General features: G+C 33.9%; 1 protein-coding gene across 2 annotated transcripts in view; it reads left to right on the top strand.

Moving 5' to 3' along the window:
• Window positions 1-2,970: 2,970 nt before the first annotated feature.
• The window catches only part of LOC117175903 (mitochondrial inner membrane protease subunit 2), a 58,588-nt gene continuing 43,972 nt past the window's right edge, over window positions 2,971-17,586 (top strand). The window contains exons 1-3 of one of the 2 annotated variants that reach the window (XM_033365735.1): window positions 2,971-3,132; window positions 3,511-3,710; window positions 3,798-4,188. In XM_033365735.1, coding sequence (XP_033221626.1) covers window positions 3,868-4,188 — 321 coding nt within the window. In that variant the 5' untranslated portion in view covers window positions 2,971-3,132; window positions 3,511-3,710; window positions 3,798-3,867. Of the gene's footprint in view, window positions 3,133-3,510; window positions 3,711-3,797; window positions 4,189-17,586 lie in introns of those variants that run through there. The other variant, XM_033365736.1, reaches the window with a different exon arrangement.

The following is a 17,586-nucleotide window of genomic DNA, read 5'->3' as shown; positions in this document are numbered from 1 at the left end:
AATTATAGAAATCTTATTTTTCATACTTTTATTAATTATTCTTTTATTAAATCTAAAATATTTGAATTTTCGCGCGGTAAAAGACTGTCGGCTTGTTACAGACGTTCAAAATCAGCGTCATCTAGCGGTGGCCCCCGTCACTAAAAGTAAATGAACCTACAGATCCCTGACAGAAACTGTTTCCAAACTCTGCTCCCTCAAAATTCTCGTAAACATTAGATTTTGCTTAATTTCTTGTAAATTAACTTTACAGATGAAGAAAAATGTATGCATAAAAAGGTTTTTTGTACGTAAAATATTCATTTAAATAATAGAAGAACAATTTTTTGTAATTGAGAGAAGCGATATCAATTATTACAGTGAAGCGGTAATGGTTTATAACTGTAAAAATATGAATTTCATACTATATTTCATTATTTTTTCCACAGCAAGAATAATACTGCAAATACCGTGGATATAATAAATTATTATGCCGAGAAATACTTGCTAATTTTTATACAAATTAAAATAAACTACGTAAAGTGGATTTTTCTTTATTTAGAATGATTAAAATTTATATTTTTTATAAATAAAATAACAATATGGTAATTAAAAAATTTCCTTATTGAAAATAAGCAATGCATAAAATTTGAAGGTCACTATAAGAATTGCCCATATGTGAAGTACCTAGAATTATTTAATCACAAAGGTTTACAATGTACAATGTTTTGATTGTTTAGGTTACAGCTTTAAAAATGAAGAGACTCGATGCATTTGAAATTGAAAGAATTTTGAATTATGCATTGGCAGTTGTATGAAGATATGCTTTGTTTAAATCGTACATATGTAGAGATGATATAAATTGTAAATACGAAATTGGTTTATATATTGTATACTAAAATTACAATACATTTAATTATACGCATTGTCGTACTACAAAATTAAATAATCCTACTAAACGTCTTTCTCGTTCCTTTTGTAATTTCTATAGTAAAATTTATTACGCGAAGCATGAAATGACATTTAAAGTTTTTTGATTCATCTGTATTATTTCTTCTTAAATCTTCCTATAAGCAGTTTCTTAGTCTTAGACTTGATAGCCTTTCCTGAAATTGATATTATCATTTGACAACTAGAATAGCGTGTGAAGAAGATATTACTTTTAAGTGATTATAAGTGCTTACTGCTTCTGTACGCCCTCCACGGGAGGGGGGAGAATTCCATCAGTGGGGAGAGCCGCCGCAATGGCATGCCTAGTCCTTTGTTTTCTATGTCCATGGTATATACCTATTTATATCACCTGTAAGTTATTTTTCACTGCTTTGAAATATCAAAACAAATACCTAACCTCTAATCAAGCAAATAGTACTTTCTTTTTTCATTCAGTACTTACCAATCAACACATTTTCTTAAACCACATGTAATGGTAAATTGTTTATAATTATGTAAGTTGTTATATTTTACTAAATGTTATAAAAGATACATTTTTGAGTAATATCCGTAGCCATTGTAGCAATTAAAGAAAATGAAAATTTTTATAAAACCTTACATTTGAATATTTTGTCACGAGAATTATTTATAACAATGGTTCTTGTTAACTTCTCAAATATTTTTGTGACTAGCAGTCATTTGACCAACAGCTTAAAACATTTTTAGTACAGAAAACAAATTTCTATGCGAAATGACCAAAATTTTGAATTTGTTTGTCTAATTTCTTTATCTAATTTGTTTACAAAAATTTAAATTGTTATATTTGATCAAATATTATTAAATATTTAATATTTTAAGGAATACCAGAAGTCGTTCTGGCCATTGAAGGAAATTATAATTTGAAAAATCTCAAATTCTAATATTTTGCCACAAAAATTGTTTATCACAGAGGTTATTATAAACTTTGAAATTATTTTTGTTATTAAATGTCATTTCTACAGTAATGTGAAGCATTTTTAGCGAAAAATTTTTTACCGATAATAAGATTATTTTTCAATTTGTTCATAAAATTGGTTTATAACAAATAAATGGATTGATAAACACATTATTTGTATTCTATGAGTCCCTAAACATCAATTTAATACAATGCAAAGTTTTCCTCATCAGTTATTAAAACGTAAAAAAATGTTACATACAAAACTTAGTTTTTCCATACTTTGAGTGGAAAAATTATAATTAAAAAAATAGAGGAAATGAAATTTCGTTCAGTCAAGATCTATAAAATTTAATACTCTTTAATTTAAAACAAAAATTTCAAAATCGCAAGAAAATTGAAGGCTCTGGACATTTTTGACTGATAAAAGTGCATTTCCTCCAATTGTGCGTCATGAGTACAGTAGGTTTGTTTATAGAGTTTAATAGCTTATAGTCTGTTTATTTTAGAAATGAGGTTTGCAATAATATAATTAACAATTTAATTCAAAATCTTCTTTAAATTTTAGAATAAAATTATTAGGGGTTGTATCCAGTGAGAAGAAAGCTTTCAAGATTAAGCAATAAATAAATGATTGAACTGTATAAATCTATGTATGATGTTCGGTTCAATTTAAATAAATATATACATTATATTGAATAATATATCCATTTTCTTATTTATCAGTATTGTCAATGACTTTTTACCAAATTATTCCCTCCAAACATTTTAATTAAAATTACCATTACTTTTTAAAAATATTCCCTTCAAAACTTGAAATTGTTGAGATTTTAAAGGTACAAAGATTCTTTTTGTTTATTTGCAAACTGTATCAAGTTTTTAATTATTTTTGCTATTTCTTAATGCAATTCAATAAAAAAGACAGACCTACATTTGGTGGCGCCATCTGTTGGATTAGTTGGAACGACGAATCCCCTCCGGATCGTAAGAAAACAGAAAAGTGGGTGCGATGCATGGGGTTGGTGTTTTCTTAGATCATGGTCATGGAGAATAGACACAAGGAGACCAAAGGCGTGTACATTGACTTCACAAAAAATGAGCAGATTTTTTCGCGAAGAACGCGTGTCTGAACTTTCCGTGCGTGGCGCTAGTATGAAAATATGTACAAATATGGCCCTCCACGTGAAAAGAATAATATAATCTAAATTCATGTGCATTTAAATACTCTATAAAATATACTCTGTACATTAAATATATAATTCATAAAGTGAAAGTGCAACATCGAAATGGTAAGTACAATACTAAAAGACATATGAAAATAATTTATCATAAAAGATCGAGTTTAATCACCGAAATTATTTTCCTGTATATGTTATCCTTACTTACCTTTCTTAAGTTTCATACGACTTTCAAAAAATGTATGACCACATTTACACTTGCGCAGAAAGTTGTGACTTTAAATTAATCATTATTTATTTCATGGCCCCATAATTTCATAAATAATATTTGATACTTTTTGATTTGAGGTTATATTATTGTATTGTTATGATTTTCTCGTGGGCAGCTATATTTGTACCACGTAATTTGTACAAATGTTCATACTGGCGCCACGCACGGGAAGTTCAGGCGTGGGTACTTCGCGAAAAAATATGCTCATTTTTCGTTAGATTACTTTGGTCTCCTGGTGTCTATTCTCATTGATCATGGTATTACATATATGTATATTTGAGGCTTTGTTAATGAAGCTTGTGTGTGAGGTAAAAAGAACTAGTTTTTACCTAACTTTTGCAATCAATACAGAAAATATTATTCAACATATTTTAGAAAGTCTACAAAGAATATAAAAGAATGATTTTTTACGTGATTTGTATGTAATATTGAACCTAATGCAACAATGTTGATTGTCAGCTGTAATTTTCCTTATATTTACATTTTGATCAAACTTATTGGACAGATTTATTCGTTTTACTCACTGAAATGTCAGTTTGAAGCAAGCTTATAGCTATCGTGATAAAACAGATCACATGGAAATATTTTTTATTTTGCGGAAAATACTTATTGGAGTTCCCATAGGTTTTGCTTTAGTAAAACCTTTTGTTTTGGATACTTTTGGTTACATAGCACGTGTCGATGGAGTTTCAATGCAACCAACATTAAATCCAGATTCAAAAACGACAGATTATGTTTTTTTAAATCACTGGTCAGTACGGCATTACAATATACATCGAGGAGATATTATTTCATTTACATCTCCAAAATCACCAAATCGATTTTTAATTAAGCGTGTGGTAGGATTGGCTGGGGACGTTGTAAGCACCATTGGTTATAAAACGTCAGTTTCTCAGGTAATGTAACATATTTCCCTTTTGTAAATTAGGGTGGTTCTAAAAACTCACATTAGGACAGAAACAGGCGATCGAGGGGAAAATATTGCATCGACTTCAAAGTCTAACTTTTTTTTTACCAATTTTCTATGAGCGAAAAAAAATATGGCGAATTTGTTAAAACTACCCTACCGAAAAGAATCTTTGAGTATATACTAAAAATTCTTTAGGCCAAAGAAGCTCAGAGAAATTCTCCGCAGGCACTCAGGTAGATATTTTTAAAGGTCCAGGAAGCTCGTTTAAATTTTCTGAAGGCTTTAAAATATCCTTTCCGAAATTGAAATAAGAATACGATCATAAATAACAAGCAGAGAGGCTATCTCAATAGAGTAGCCGACACTCAAAGGTCCTTTGTCAAGCTTTAGGATTAAAATTTAGAAGCAGATTTTTTAAATTTCATAGTTAACAGCCTAAAACATAATAATTCGGAGTCTACTGGTTTCGATGACTTCAGATATCTAACTTTTTTTTTTAAATGCATAAAATTGGAATTAATAGAACGTTTCTTGTAAATGGAATGAGATACGCCAAAAAAGACAACATTTTTGAATTCAACTAGAAAATTGTATATCAGTATATAATTTATAATTATAAATAAGTATAATGAGAAAATTCAGCAATTAAAAAAAAGTGTTAATAATTTGATGAGAAATTTAAAAAGGGAGAGCGGATTAGCCACGACCAACTACTGTAAATAACTCTGCCCGCCCGGTACGTGACGAATACAAAAGAAACATTACCGTCGCACCACTCTTAAAATGACCACTAAAAGTATCTTGAAAAGGACCCAAATCTCTCAAACTATCTCCGAGACTATTTTGTTTCAAATCGACTTTGTTTATAGACTCAAATAGGCCAAGCTATTTCGCTAAAGAAAATTCAGAGATTTCTTTCGGTAGGGTACAGATTTTTTTAGTAAACATAAAATTAGAAATTTAAAAAGAAAACCTGTTTTTTGGCTGGAAAAATGGTATTTTTTTGCAAAAAAAAACTATTAGAATCTTTAACTGAACAATAAATGAAGCGATTTGACCAGGCAGAAGTTAAAAATTATTGTTACTTTTGTTACTACGTTAACTTAAATGTGGGTATGTCACGAGATCACGATATCACCGTTTAGATGCTTTTAAACATACAAACTGCCAGAAACACTCCTTTGACAGAAAACAAAAATAATTTGATCAAAACCCTACCCTTTTCCAACATTTCGTGGGGGCGGGAAGGCACCCCTGCGACTAGCAAGAAGAATAATGTTGGTCAAATCACTATCCATTTCCAACTTCTCGTTAAATATGATCATTGCGATATATCGTGACAGACCCATATTCTAACCAAAAGATTTTAAGACCACAGTCAGTGACACTGTTAGTTTTCACTCTTTGAGACGCTTCAATCACGACTTTTTTGTTGTCGTAAGTATAAGTCTCAAAATTTACCGACCACCCGTTCCGTACCCTCATGTTTTATTCCAACTACGCCACTCATGTCTCATAATAGAATGGTTCTTTCCCCATGATCGCGAGTGCCTATAGTAACATTTAAATTGTTCCAGGGGGCGTCTCTTACCTCGTTCCTGTCACCATCAACCGGGGCGAAACACGTGATGATACATAGTTTTCTGATTATCAATTTAATTCGAACCCGCAACAATTTGAGGGATACAAATTCATAACTCTTGACATACAGTTTTTCTCGATCATTCATTATTAGTTCGACTCCTTCACAAACATGTGATTTGATATTAACTACTGACCACAGTTCCAGTCCGTCTTTTAACTGCCTATTTTTTATTCTACTGTCGCATCCCTTTTTCCATATTTCTGATACACATAAAATACCTAGCTTCCTTACTTGCATTTTTTGTCGTAATTTGTCTTTCTTTAACATCATTCACCCCTTTAGCATTCCAAACCTGCATTCACCATGGGTCGCCTGTAACTTTGCCTTTACCTGATGCATATCTTTCAACAACCAATGCTTCAACTATTATATTGTTTTTACTATCCATTGCTTGAAGTAAACTACCAACTACTAATAATAATTAGCCAGTCATAGTAAGATGGAGAGCCCAGAAAGAACGTTAGTACCACCCGACTTCGCCCTAATAGCACGGAACGTGCAAAATGTCCGCCGCCTGGGAACACTCGAGTGGAACTTCCAACTGGTAATTGAAGAAAATATGCTGTTCTTGTTATTTTTAAAAACAATTATCTCGTAAACCGTAAAAGGTAGGTAAAACCGGATTTCATTTTTAAGTTTTGAGTACCGCATATACCAAACAATCATATGATATTCATATCATAAACTGATCGATTTTCACCTATCACTTACGGCTTACACGATATTTATTGAATATAATATCAATTACGGTAATTTAGGTTTGGAACGTTCCAAAGCGTTGTAAATTTTACACGTTCCGGGAACCGTCCGTGCTATTAAGGCGGTGAACGGAGAGGAAGTATGGAAACAGCACTAGAACCGGAAGTTATTGTTGGTTTGAGTTGCATACTCCGAAGGGCAACAACCTTCAGTAGATTTGCAATAAAGGAGAAAATATGTGCTTCTAGGTACGCCACCAAAACTTATTTTTTACTTTATTTTTAAGAAATAAATTTGAATTATTAAATCCTGTGAAATCTCCAGTAATCATTTGTGATTTTAAATAATTAATCGAAATAGTTAAAATCCTTTTAAATTCCTTAAAAGTCCCATTGAACTGTCTAAAAATCCCACAACAATATTTGAAAACTTCTTTTAAAAGATTTTTGAAATTGTTAAAAATGATTAAATCCTGTGGAATCATGAGATATTATTTTAAATCCCATTTAGTATTTTGAAATTTTAATATTTTCCAAAATTCACTAAAATTGTGAAAATTTTTTAGAATTCTTCAAAAATCCCTTGAAATTTTCTAAAATCATGAAAAAGTGTTTGAAAATTTGTTTTTTTGAACTTTTAAAATTTTTAGCAACTATGAAATCCTAGGGAATCATTTGAAATCCTGCATAGTGTCTGGAAATCTTTAACATTTTCTGAAATTCTCTAATTTTGAAAACAAAAAATCACTGCAATCGTCTAAAACTTTTTGAATTAATTAAAAATTCCTTAAAATTTTCTAAAATCCTATCAAAACATTTAAAAATGTTTGTGCAATTTTTTTTTAATTGTCCAAAACTTTCAAATTTTGTAATATCCTTAGCAATCAGTTCAAATCCTGTATATTTTCTGGGAATGGTTAATATTTTCTGAAATTTGTTAATGTTGCGAACATGAATTTTCAAACATTTACTGTAATCGTCAAAATCTTCAAAATTTCTTAAAAATCCGTTGAATAGCTTTGAAAATTTCTGTTTGAAGTCTTGAAGTTGTAAAAACTAAAAAAAATAACGGCATAGACAGTCAATTTTCTAGGTATGTTTTCGTCAACTTTTGAACAAAATTTAAAAAAAAATGACACAAAAATATTCCAAAATGGTGAAGTAAACAATGGTGCACTGCAATGTTTCGCCGCCGAAATTGTAGGATGGCGTGCACGATGGCGTCCGGAATTCGTAATGGAAGCAGAAATAATTGTCATTTTCTTAATTTGGATACTTTTTTACTCTATATAAACTAACAAAAAAAGTAAAAACCGAATATTGATGAAAATTTCCACTGTTCCAACAAAAACTACGTTTTTTGATGAAATTTTTAAAAATATTTGTGCTTATAAAAATATTAAAAATGGATCAAATCATTTATATTTGTGATTCATGTAGAGTTATTTTCAATACTTTACAAGATGAAACTTGAATGCGGTCAATAGACTGAATTGTTTTTGAGAAATCGTGCACGCCGTTTGTGAAAATATGGTTTTGAGAAAACACGCTTGAAAGTTTCAATAAAATACAACTTTATAATTCCACTACATACAGCGACGAAATTTTAATTAGCTACTCCAGGTCCGTATAACAATATCCATGTTTTGGATATATATTAGACGACCAGAAATTATTAGTAAAAGTCGAACGCTGGGCCGACTGGACAATCACGTGTACATATGACGCTAGCAGCGTGTCTCACCGAACGTCGGCACACCCGTGCACTACCGGTAATATCTTCCTTCGGATTGGAAGCTAAATTTCTTTTCTTGAGATTTTCTATGAAAAAGAAAACGAGTGTGGGATGATTTTAAAGGGTCTTTATTTGGCGAATGCGCAAAGACGACCACTTTACAAAAGACGGAGTAGAAAACGCGACGCACCTCGTCCAATCGTGTACGAGCATGCGCACTACAACAATAATAATAATAGGACGTGAAGATTCGAAAAACACAAATAACTACATCTTCCCTGCTTGAGAACTTCGTGCGAAATCGAAATACTCCTTTTTCGTTCTCATTCCAAGACATTTACGCAAAAAATAAAATCTGGATCTTGGGATCGCTTTCGTGAATAAATCTGCATATTGCTTGTCTGATGAAACTCTGGGGTTTTCAACAATCGAATCGAACTTTGATTGTCGATAGACAAGCAAGTCGCATCGGCCTGTTCTCGCGCAAGATCCTCCAAGACTTGCCGCAACCAGATCGCTTCGCTCGCAGCCAAAGCTGCCGCGATGTATTCAGCTTCCGTGGTACTCATTGTGACGGTGTTCTGTCCTTGAAAACACCAAGTGACAGCTCCTTCACATAAAAAGAAAACAAAACCAGACGTCGAATGTCGCGTGTCAACATCCGCAGGGATGCATACTGGGTTCACACTCCATTTTGAATTTTTTCTCAATTTTTATGCGTACCAACTTTGATGAAGAAATATTCTCCTTTTGAGCCTGTCACGCATGAACTCCATTCCGACAAAACATGCTGAATCGCCCAGCTTGATCTCAAACGATTTACTCAATACGTCAATTGCAATTTTTAACGAATCTTGCGATTTTGCCGCGACCAACCCGTCGTCGACGAATAGCGCGACAATAACTTCGTCGTCGTTTACAAAACCGCGAAAAATGCATTTCTCACTTGCGCACTGCTCAAGGCCCAAATATTTTAGGGAATTTGTAAACTTCACGTTCCAACATCGCGCTGCTTTTTTCAAGCTATACCATGCTTGCAACAATCGGCACACGTTGTTTTCACTCTTTTCACTGCGGATTCCTTGCGACGTCTCCATGAAAATCTCTTCCTGAAGATCACCATAGAGGAAAGCGGCTTTGATGTCGAACTGCGCCAATTCGAGGTCCAAATGCGTGACGAAAGCGAGAAAAATACGAAGGGAATCGTATCGGATCATAGGAGAAAAAAAATTCTGGACGAAAACCACGGGTGCAAAGTCGGGCTTTGTACTTCACTGGGTTACCTTTTTCGTCTCGAAGGACCTTAAACACCCACTTGGAATCTATGAGTTTCATATCGGGCATTCGAGGAACGAATTCCCACGTTGAGTTTTCGATTACAAAATACAACAACAAAAAGGATCTTTTCGGAAAAAAGCGAGCTGAACCGTCCGGTATTATTGCATTTAGATCAGGTGCTTAAAATGTGGCGTTCAACAACTCAACCATTTAGATTCAGTTTGCGCCTTGCGAATTTGACAGCCGTTTGAAGCGCCTTAAGCCCTCTGGATGATCGGAGGATACCTAACCATACTCCACGTACACTCTTCTCGATTCATAATTTTCACCCACTTCACTCTAATAGGCCAGAAGTATCTCCGAATGTGGAATTAGAATTTTCACATTGGTAAACAAGCAGTTACACTTACAATTCTAATAATTAATATGCACGCCGCGGCCTAGAACGTAACATGAATAAGTTTTATATTTGAATGTATTTATCGTGAAGTGAATTTTTTAATACATCTGTAAAATTTTATATTTTGTTGGAAGATCTCACTTTTTGAAAGGTAAGTTTAATAATTCTAGCATGTAAAACGCTTTAAAAATTCGATACACTCAAAGTTAATTAAAAGACAGTACAAATTCTTAATTTAGTATTCAAAATAATTGAAATTCCATTGATTCATATTGAGTAAGTATTAAATGTTTGGGCAATTCATTGGAACCTTTAACTTTTGGTTTATTTGTTTAATGGAATATAAATAAAGAAGCACACATATCAAAGAACCCTTCTTTTTATTTGCATCTTCTACTTTTTTGCTTTATCTGGTCTCTTTTCTTCTTTAACATTTTCTCCCTATCTATGCATAACTGTATGCGGATAATTGTTTGACATTTCTGTTGCTCTATTTTTAACGACATTGATCTACGGCAATTTTGAATACGTTGAAAAACCCTTATGAACGATTCTACATATTTCAAATACTGCTGCCAGGTACAGGCTAGAATATTACTATAAATTGGTCTTTAAATGTAACATGCGACGATGAGAATGAAAGGATATTTATTTCATAGTTTAGCCGAAAAAAATTATCTTAGGAATTACGAGCTATTGAAGTTAACATTCCAATTGTCAAAATCTGTCGCAAACTGGCAGATTTTGTTTGTTTGAAATGCTGTATTTTTGTACTGATGGAATGTATTTGGATAACTATTTTTTGCAGTGGTAGGGAAATCTCTGATCTAACGAATGATCCAAAGAAAAACTTTAGAAAATGACAAAATGTCTGCTATTTTTCTGAAAATATTTAAACTGGATTGTGAAGAGCACAATCTGTTTAGAATTAAAATTCCTCCGTAAAACTTACACTTTTCGACAAATTTTGACAATTGAAAGGTTAATTTGAATATCTCGTAATTCATAAAATTTTTCGGCTGAACTATGAAATACATATCCCCTTATTTTCATTGACGAATTATTTAAAGCCCAATTTATTCTGACTACTTAACCTGAGCCTCCCTGCATGATTTGAAATGTGATCGCTCTTATAAGTTAACATCTCCTAGAATTTAAAGAATTCTTATTGAAGGTGATTTATGATTATGTTAGGCGAAGACTTATTGTTCATGGTCCTGATCAAAGGAATGATGTAGATTTTAAGATGATTGCCGATAAATGATTATGTTACTAGTAAATTCACAGCATAAATAAGGAAGTGACGTGAAGTTTTAAAATCATTGTTGACGCTATTTTATTTTTTGCATCGAATAATATTGCGCTTGAAGGTTCAAACGAACAAATTGGAAATCTTCAAGTAGGCATTTCATTAAATTTGCTAGACATTACAATCCAATTTCAAAAACTAGTATTGGCAGTCACATTAAAGGTGCCGTAAAATATTTTTTGCGGAAAATTCAAAATTAAATTATTGAATTATTGGGGGATAAGGTTTCAAAAGTATTAATTGATCAAATTAAACGTGCTAAATATTTTTCTCTTCTATTTGACTGCACAACACGTCTCGCGAGAAAAACAAACATCTGAAATGATTCGTTATGTTCATGCACATGAAAACCAAAATATAACTGTCGAGGAGAGTTTTATTAATTTTACATAATCTCCCGAAAGATCCGGATTAGGTCTAGCAATAGAAATGCTGCAAAAAAAGATCAGGATAACATAAATATTGAGGATGTTAGAAGTCACAATAATGTCAAATAATAATAAAAATAATCAATAAAATTTAAAAAAACAAATAATGTCACAATAATGGGTTAAAAGATGCCTCAAAATGTCGAGGAGAGCAAAGTCTAATTTCTAAAATAAATATTCCACGTATCTTCCTTGTGAGACGTATGTTCTTGTTTCCAAATAACATTGTAATTCTAATGAACGTTCTCGGGGACTTGGATTCTTGGTCGACTCTCCAATTTTTCTTCGGTTCAACGTTCCGATGGAAACGTTTGATGAACAAATGAAAGTTAACTTTAAAACGTATGTGTGATACGAGTTGGTCTGCTGGATCTAGAGCGGTTAAAGCTATGTGTTTGCATTTTGCGGAAGTTTTAGAAGAATTAGAAGAATATTTATCTGATCTACATTAGAATCAGACGCTGTGGTAACTGCCAAAAATCTCCACAAAATAAATGTAATTAACATGTCGTTGGCATCCAAAGAAATGATATTAGATAAGTCAATGAACCTTCTTGACGGGCTTTGTATTACGTGACAGAAAATGCGTGAAGAAGGGTTTAATTCCAAAGGGAGCGTGCAGGTATCGAAGAAGGTTTCCCCGATAAAAGGAAACGTAAAAAAAAAAAGAAAATGCACATTGGCGAATCAGAAGATGATAGAGGCAATCTCACTTTGAGATAACAATTTGATTCACAAATGAATCATGTTCTTGACACATTAATAACTCAATCAAGCTCCGAAGGTTCAATCCCAGTTCTCCTTATGCTCTCCTATAGAGGTATTGCAAATTTATTACTTTTTTCAATTAATCGAATTATTCTAATATACACATTGCACTAAGTTAATTTTCAACTTTGCCAGTTACGGTTGCTTTCAACGAAAGAAGTTTCAGTAAACTTAAGCAAATAAAAACATATTTAAATTCCACTATGAGAAAAATTCCATAAACTGGTTTGGCAAAGTTGCCAATAGAAAACGAACTCGCAAAAGCGTTAGATTTCAATGATGTGATAGGAGACTTTGCAGGTGTAAACGCCATGAGGCAGAAATCGTTACTGTGTTTGAGCAAATTATAGTTGTTAACACGTAAAATTGTTTTTGAAATAAAAAAAATTAATTTATCTAATATTATATTTTGTATTAATTCCTTCTATTTTTTATATATAATTCTTACTATAAAAGTGAAGCCTAATTTATGGGGGGAAGGTAGGTTTGTTAACTTGAGTGATAGTGAAAGTAGAGATGACGAGTGGTACAAGACGCTGATTAGGAGTAAGGGAATCGCGGCAATCGCAGAAGGCCTGGGGATGAGTAACAGGCGAGGTAGACCTACGAACTTGGAAAAGCTCAACAGAGCTGCACAGCACTCGCATAGTGTAGGAGCAATCAGATTTTTTGTCGATTGGCGAAAACGGGCTAGTGCGATAAGCATCGAGGGCATTTTTAGTGCAGGAGAAAAATCAGCAGAGGGAAGAAGGGTAAGGGAAGGAGGGAGTAAAGAATCAGAAGAAGATAAAAACTCTAAGAAAAGGATAAAAAGAAAAACGTGAGGGGAACTTACTGGCGAAGATTTAAGCAATGTTCACATGCTTTAGAGGGAAGACATGTGTGATGGTGGAAGATACGAAGAGGCAAGAGCGGGCCGGGGGGGCTAAAGAAGGAGGTACAAAGAATATGAAAGGAATGGGATGAGTGGGAAGAATTATGGAAAGGCGAAAAAGAGAAAGTCTCGGAAAAGGATTTCTGGGGGAATCTGACAAAATGGGATGTAATAATAATGAGCGAAATATGAGCGAATGAGAAATACTGGAAGGAGGCGAAAAAAATGTCACCGAAAGATTATATCTGGACGATGCAAGAAGCAAGAAAGGAACACGTTAAAGGAAGAGGTATGGGCGGAATGGTCCCAGGGATGAAAAAAGAATTGGCAGTAAAAGGGAGAGAAAAGGGGGATAGGAACGAAAAGGATGGAACAAAGGTAAGATGCATTATAGTTGGAAGAGTCAAAATAGCGGTGGTTTGTGTATATAGAAGAAGAGGGGAAGAGGAAGGCTAGAAAGTAATTAAGAGGTGGATGGAGGAAAAAACATAATCGGAGAAGCAGGATGGTTCATATGTAATGGCAATATGAAAGGAGATGAGGAAGGAAAAATCACATTTGTTGGGAAGGAAGTGACAGTAATACACTTCATTCTTGCTGAAGAAAGAATAAGGAATATAATAGGATGTACGCAAGTGAGTAATAAGATAGGGTCCGAGCACTTCTCGGTACTAGCCACACTGAGTGGTCATGGCTATAAGCGTGGAAGTTGGTGAAAGGAAAGAGGGGGCGAAAGGAACAAGAAAATGGAAGTCTGGGGGTAAATAAACTGAAAGGTTTAATGGAAAAAGACAATATTAGGTATGAAGAAGAGGAGGGAGTAGAATCGTTAATTGAAATATGGAAAGGGTCGATTGAGAAGGTACAAAAAAAAAAGAAATAAGAGGAGCAAAGAGAGGGGGGTAGGGCGAGGATTGCAAGGAGAGTAAAAAGAGAATGATCGAGTGTGTAAGAAAATGAAGGATACGGGAAATGGAGAGGGGGTGTACAACAAAAGAAAAAGAGAACATGAGAGGTTGCTAGAAAGGAAAAAGCAAAGGGGAAAGAAAAATACAAGGAAGAAGTAGAAAAACCGATCAAAGCACAAGGAAAAATGGAGGGAGGGAATCTAGTAACAAGGGAAGAAGTAGTTGAAGCTATAAATAGATTAAAAAGAAACAAGGTTACAGGTGAATATGGCGTGGAGACCCAAGCTTTCAATTATGGAGGTGAAGGGGTCAGGGAAGGGTTGTGGGAGGCCTGCAACAAGGTCTGGAATGAAGAAGGGTGGTCAGAACAATGGATGACAGGGCTGGTGGTACCACTTGTCAAGAAAGGGGAGGACAAGAAGGTAGATGAGTACAGAGGAATCACTATCATGCCAGTTGGCTACAAAATATATGCAGAAAGTTTAAGAAAACCGTTAGAGAGACAGATAAAAGAAAGAGAAAGTATCTCACGCAATCAGACTGGTTTTAGAAAAGGGATGGGAACCATAGACAACATTTACGTACTGAACTACTTGGTTAACAGAAATGTAGGGAGAAAAAGAGAGTAATTAATCGCGTTATTCGCGGATTTTAAAGCAGCTTTTGATTAAGTAAACAGAAATGAAAACACAGCAGAAAAGAGTGGGGAATAGAAGGAAGGCTGGTGGAGAAGATAAAGGAAATTTTTAATGAAACCAGGATTAAGGTGAAGATAGGAAAGGAAAAAGGAGAGGTATTCTGGACAGGAGTGGTCTAAGGCAAGGGTGCCCTTTGAGTCTGCTACTTTTCAATATGCTGTTGACAGACTTAGAGGAGAAGCTGAAGAATAAAGAGAAAGGGGGGACGATATTGAGTAACAGCAAACTATACCTTCTAGCTTATGCATACGTCGTGTATGCAGGTAAGAAAAAGAATAGAATGTGCTAGTAAATTAATGGACCAAGTATGCGGTATAGGAACGAGAGGTTTCAAGGACGTTTGGAAAATGAAGGTCTGGTTGTTTTATGCGTTGGTTTGGGCGGTGCTGTGTTATGGAGTGGAGAGCATGTATGAGCGATTTTTAAGATGGATAATGGGGGTTTGCTGGCGTTTCACAGATTACATGTTAAAGGAAGAATCAGGGAGGGAAGAAATGATTACTAGACAAATTAAGAGAGCTTTGAAGTTTCAAGAGATGCTGAAAAGGGAAAAGGTGAGTAGAATAGCACAAGTATCCTTGGACGAATTTCGGAAGGAGGAGACGAGAGGCAATTTTGGAAATTCAAAATGGGAAGAAAAAAAAATTAAGAGGCTTTGTGATATACGAGAAGGGGTCATGGAGTGGTAGTACATAGAGTTAGATCTATTAGTAAGACAAGGAGAATAGAAATGGAAAAAGATGATCGATTCGACGTACAATAGATGCTACTTGATGGCCAGAGAGCTGGCGGAACCAGAATATCTGCAAAAAATACAAAAGGAAATAAATGGAGCAGGGTGGTACGGTTTAGAATGGAAGGAATGAGAGCTTGCAGATGTTAAGTGTGGATGCGTGAGTAAGATGCACTTTTGATGCTTATAGAGAGGATGGTGTGCATGAAGAAATTGGAAGAAGTAAGGGAAAGTAAGGGAATATTGCTAATATTCCCTATTAAAGAGGAATATTAAAAATGGAAATACACACAACAGAGCCACAAGACAATGATTGCGCTATACCAAGTGTCAATGCTGGTGAGCAGTGGCTCGTGTCATTCTCATCCTCCGCTTGACGACTCTTGCCACTTCCTAGTTTTCATTCCATGTGGATACTTTTGAGTCCCAATGTGCCTGAAAAATTGTTAATTAGCAATGCGAATTGTTAATAAACATTAAGACATTAGTTAGGTAACATCGATAACTTCAGTTAAGACATCTATTGAGTAAATTTAGAAAGTATTCATTATAATGAATACTGATAATGATACTGATACTGATGAATGATATTGATCAATAATTGCTGACAGTATCTCAGTAATCGATACAAATACCCCTATTCGAAAGAATCGACATTGTTGATCAATCGCTGGTGGATCGATTCGATTATTAACGAACATGAACATTTTAAGGACAAAGCTTAACCTTCATGCGGGCGCTCTTTTTTTAACACCAGTGGGCGCGGGGCAGTAACCCACCGCCACCTCGTTTTCACTTATTATACAGTTCATATTTTAACATAAAGTTTTGTAATCAGGGTTATTTTTAATAGAATCGTCAAAAACTTGTTTAAACAATGAAAACATTGAATAAAACTCGATCAATATATACAACAGAAATACAATAAACAGTCTCATGAAAGTTGGGTAATCAAGTATAATGAAATTGCTGTACTAGGTATATCAAAATAGAAGCACATTCATTACAATATTCCTATAATAGAGGCGTATCTCCATGAAAAATAAAAATAAACAGTCTCATGAAAATAGCGATATCATAATAGGCAAAACATTTGAATTTTAATCATCTGATTTCGATGAATCAGAATTGAGGCATTTATCACTTGTTGGTACTGAATGCGATTTAGAAACGCTCTTGCTACAACTACTACAACGTAATTTAGTTATGTGGTTCTTTTTTGTGCCGCCAATGTAACAGAAACTTCGTCTGTTTGGATTCACAATCTCATTGCAAATAGTTTCTTGTTCTCGATACTGGGATAGAAAAATGTCAAAATCTCAGTTTGAGAGGTAACCTCATTCCCATCTTGCGTCATACATATTAACTAGAGAATACAAGCCCCTCCCGCGCTTCTGGACACCGTTAGGCTGAAGGTATTCATGTTTTTCTGTCACGGGTAGTAGACTATCGACCACACACCCGTTTGAAGGTTAATGAATTAGTTTCCAAGAAACGTATAATTATTTGAATAAATTACTAGAATGTTGCAAATAGTCCAGTCAGCGGGGAACAAATATCACTAAAAAAAAATTCGTAAAAGTAGAATTTTTTTCACAGATATGTTGACAATGGCTTTATAAAGATGATGTAAAAAGTCCCCAAACATACGTGTACGGCAAAGTTCCGAAATTCTGGAAAGTGTGTAACAATAAAATGTTTTTTAAAATTACTCGAGAACTGTTGATTTTAGGTCGAATATGGTGATGTGAAAAAATGTTCATAATTTTATAGTGTACAAAAAAGGTTCTATCTATTGTGGACTTAACATCAACGGCTGCGCTATGAAATTGGATTAGCTGCACAATTCTTTTATTTCTGAACAAATAAAATAAAATCTCAAATATCCTGGAAAAAACGTCGAAAATATA

Source organism: Belonocnema kinseyi, chromosome 7, assembly GCF_010883055.1.
Source record: "Belonocnema kinseyi isolate 2016_QV_RU_SX_M_011 chromosome 7, B_treatae_v1, whole genome shotgun sequence".
Taxonomy (NCBI): Eukaryota; Metazoa; Arthropoda; class Insecta; order Hymenoptera; family Cynipidae; genus Belonocnema; species Belonocnema kinseyi.
This window is presented reverse-complemented; position numbering and strand designations above follow the sequence as displayed.